Source organism: Oryza sativa, chromosome 3 (assembly GCF_034140825.1).
Source record: "Oryza sativa Japonica Group chromosome 3, ASM3414082v1".
Lineage (NCBI taxonomy): Eukaryota > Viridiplantae > Streptophyta > Magnoliopsida > Poales > Poaceae > Oryza > Oryza sativa.
In genome coordinates, this window is record NC_089037.1 from 3,250,769 (window position 1) to 3,252,443 (window position 1,675).

The 1,675-nt window shown below is 47.6% G+C and overlaps 1 protein-coding gene across 1 annotated transcript; it reads right to left on the reverse strand.

Annotated features, from left to right (window-relative positions):
- Nucleotides 1-338: 338 nt before the first annotated feature.
- On the reverse strand, nt 339-1,243 carry LOC4331700 (uncharacterized). The gene has a single exon (XM_015776950.3). It carries the CDS (start codon nt 1,175-1,177, stop codon nt 524-526), a length of 654 nt encoding a protein of 217 aa, XP_015632436.2. The 5' UTR covers nt 1,178-1,243; the 3' UTR covers nt 339-523.
- Between the last annotated feature and the right edge of the window lie 432 nt (nt 1,244-1,675).

A 1,675-nucleotide genomic window follows, 5' to 3' on the forward strand; every position in this document is an offset into this window, starting at 1 on the left:
ATCCTACTTGCACAGGCATTTGGAGAAACTAATGGTGGTAGCAGAGAGCCATTATTCTCATATGACTGTCAAAAAGGTTCTGAGTTCATTGGAATCCTTATCATGTGACTCTAGAGAATCGTAGAAAGAAAACATGTCAAAAGCTTTTGCAATCAACAAAACTAGTCTATAGAATTTCTAGATTGGCTCGAGGGCTCCAAATTGAAACCATTAGCAAATACCATTTTCAGGTGTGTCTCTAAGAGAGCAGTCAACAAAACTAGTCTAAACAACAGACTCTAACTGTGTTGGTTCCTGAACAGGAAAATGGATCAATGCTGAACAGGGTGAAACCATACTAGAGGTTAAAATCAAAGCATAGTACGAAAATTGGCAAATCATAGTCAACCCACAGTACATTATTGTATTGATAAATAAAAGGTAAGTAAAATCCCCCACACTAACTAAGCTGGATCGATGCCAACAACACTGATGATTATTCAGTTCACTAAGTTGGATCGATGCCTACACTGATATTTATTCATCATATCTTTCTAATGCTTCCTCCTCCTGATTGGTTCTTCTTCAGGGCGACCCCGTGACGGAACCTTCTCCTGCCGGAGGTAGCAGCAACTCGAGCATGACCTTTATTGCCTTCGTCTTCGTCTTCGTCGTCGTCGACCTCGTACTCGGCGTAGCCTTTGGTGTAGTACTGGTTGAGGATGCCCTCCCGTTCCTCGCGGATTTGGCGGTTCATCTCTATCCAGAATTTCTTATCCTCCTCTCGGCTGTCGTCGATCGCCTTCAGCTCATCAATGTATTCCTGCGAACATTTGGCAAGGTCGTCGCCGAGGATCTCGATGATACTCGGCATGTTGTCGAAGTCGGGCATCTCTTCCTTGAAAGCCATGCAGTTGTTGATCTGCGCTTGGGTAAATCGCGCCATCTTCGTCTTCGTCTTCTTCTTCTTCTTCTTCTCCATCGGCGCCTTGCCTTCGCCAGAGGGATTCACCGCAGACGCCGGGATTTTCACTTCGGTTCTACATACTCCTAGGTCCGAAGGATCTACCACCAAGGCCTTACCTTTGCCCGAAAGATCCATCACCGAAGCTTTGTCTTCCTCCAAGGGATGCCTTTCCGAAGGATCAATTGCTGGAGCTTTGTCTTCCACGGATTGATTCGTCGCCGGAGAGTCCATCGACGGCGCCGGAATTTGCCCTCCGCTTATTCCCCTTTCCCGATCTGAGATCGATGAGATAGGCTTAACGGGTCGCGGGTCTGCGTCGATATATGTACACCAAATACGGCCCCCACTAAAAATCGGGTTCGGAATCCTTCGCATGTATCGGTCTCCGAAGTCCGAATACGCTTCCACCCCACCGTCTTCCGGGTGTAATTCGGCCGTGTTAGATCCAGAGCCGTCCGATGTGATTCGAGCTCTGTTTTTGATCTTTCCAATTTTTTTTATCCGTCTCCGATTTTCTTTATCTGTTACCCCCCGTGAAAAAAATCGAAAGAGTTGGGCCCGTGATGCGCATATCCTCTCAACCCAACATCGCTGCTGATCTCCCTTCAAAAAAAAAAAAAAAACATCGCTGCTGATCTCCTCTCTGGGCCAGCTGGGCCATCTGTCCATAGCCCCCAACTGCGAGTCTGAGACAGCTCCTCACTAGGCCCCCCACCTGTGCCGAATGGT